This window comes from Nestor notabilis, unplaced genomic scaffold, assembly GCF_000696875.1.
Source record: "Nestor notabilis isolate BGI_N333 unplaced genomic scaffold, ASM69687v1 scaffold19706, whole genome shotgun sequence".
Lineage (NCBI taxonomy): Eukaryota > Metazoa > Chordata > Aves > Psittaciformes > Psittacidae > Nestor > Nestor notabilis.
The window spans coordinates 1342-1841 of NW_009931693.1; the positions used below are offsets into that span (position 1 = coordinate 1342).

At 62.6% G+C, this 500-nt stretch overlaps 1 protein-coding gene across 1 annotated transcript in view; it reads right to left on the reverse strand.

Moving 5' to 3' along the window:
- CSK (c-src tyrosine kinase) overlaps positions 1-500 on the reverse strand; it is a gene marked incomplete at its 3' end in the record, with an annotated part of 2340 nt that overhangs the window by 1270 nt on the left and 570 nt on the right. Inside the window, exon 4 of the mRNA XM_010016032.1 lies at positions 345-435. Coding sequence (XP_010014334.1) covers positions 345-435 — 91 coding nt within the window. The remainder of the gene's footprint in view (positions 1-344; positions 436-500) is intronic.

A 500-nucleotide genomic window follows, 5' to 3' on the forward strand; every position in this document is an offset into this window, starting at 1 on the left:
CTCTTCTTCTCCAGCCTGAACAGCCCCAGCATTAGCCTGTCTCCATCCTCCTCATGGCCTCCTCTGGTCTTGCTCCAACAGCTCTGTGCCCTTACGCTGGGGACGCCAGAGCTGGACACAGTGCTGCAAATGAGGTCTCACAATGGTGCCATCAGGGTCAGCATCCAACCCACCACCCCCTCCCACGTGGGACAACATCTCTTCCCTTGGAGCCAGCAATGGGACATACAACCTCCACCCACCACGGTGGCCCCACGGAGAAGCCACCCAAGCTGGGTCTGTGTGGTGAAGCCCTGGCAGGGACCCAGAGGGCACAGGGTGGGTGCCTGGGGCAGGAGCCTCACCTTGGCCATGTACTCAGTGACGATGTAAAGGCCGCTCTTCTCCTCCACGATCACCCCCAGGAGCTGCACCAGGTTGCTGTGTCGGAGCTGCCTGCGTGGCGCGGGAGGGCTCAGGGCAGGGGTTGGGGCGAAGAAGGGTCCCACAGTCCCCACAGG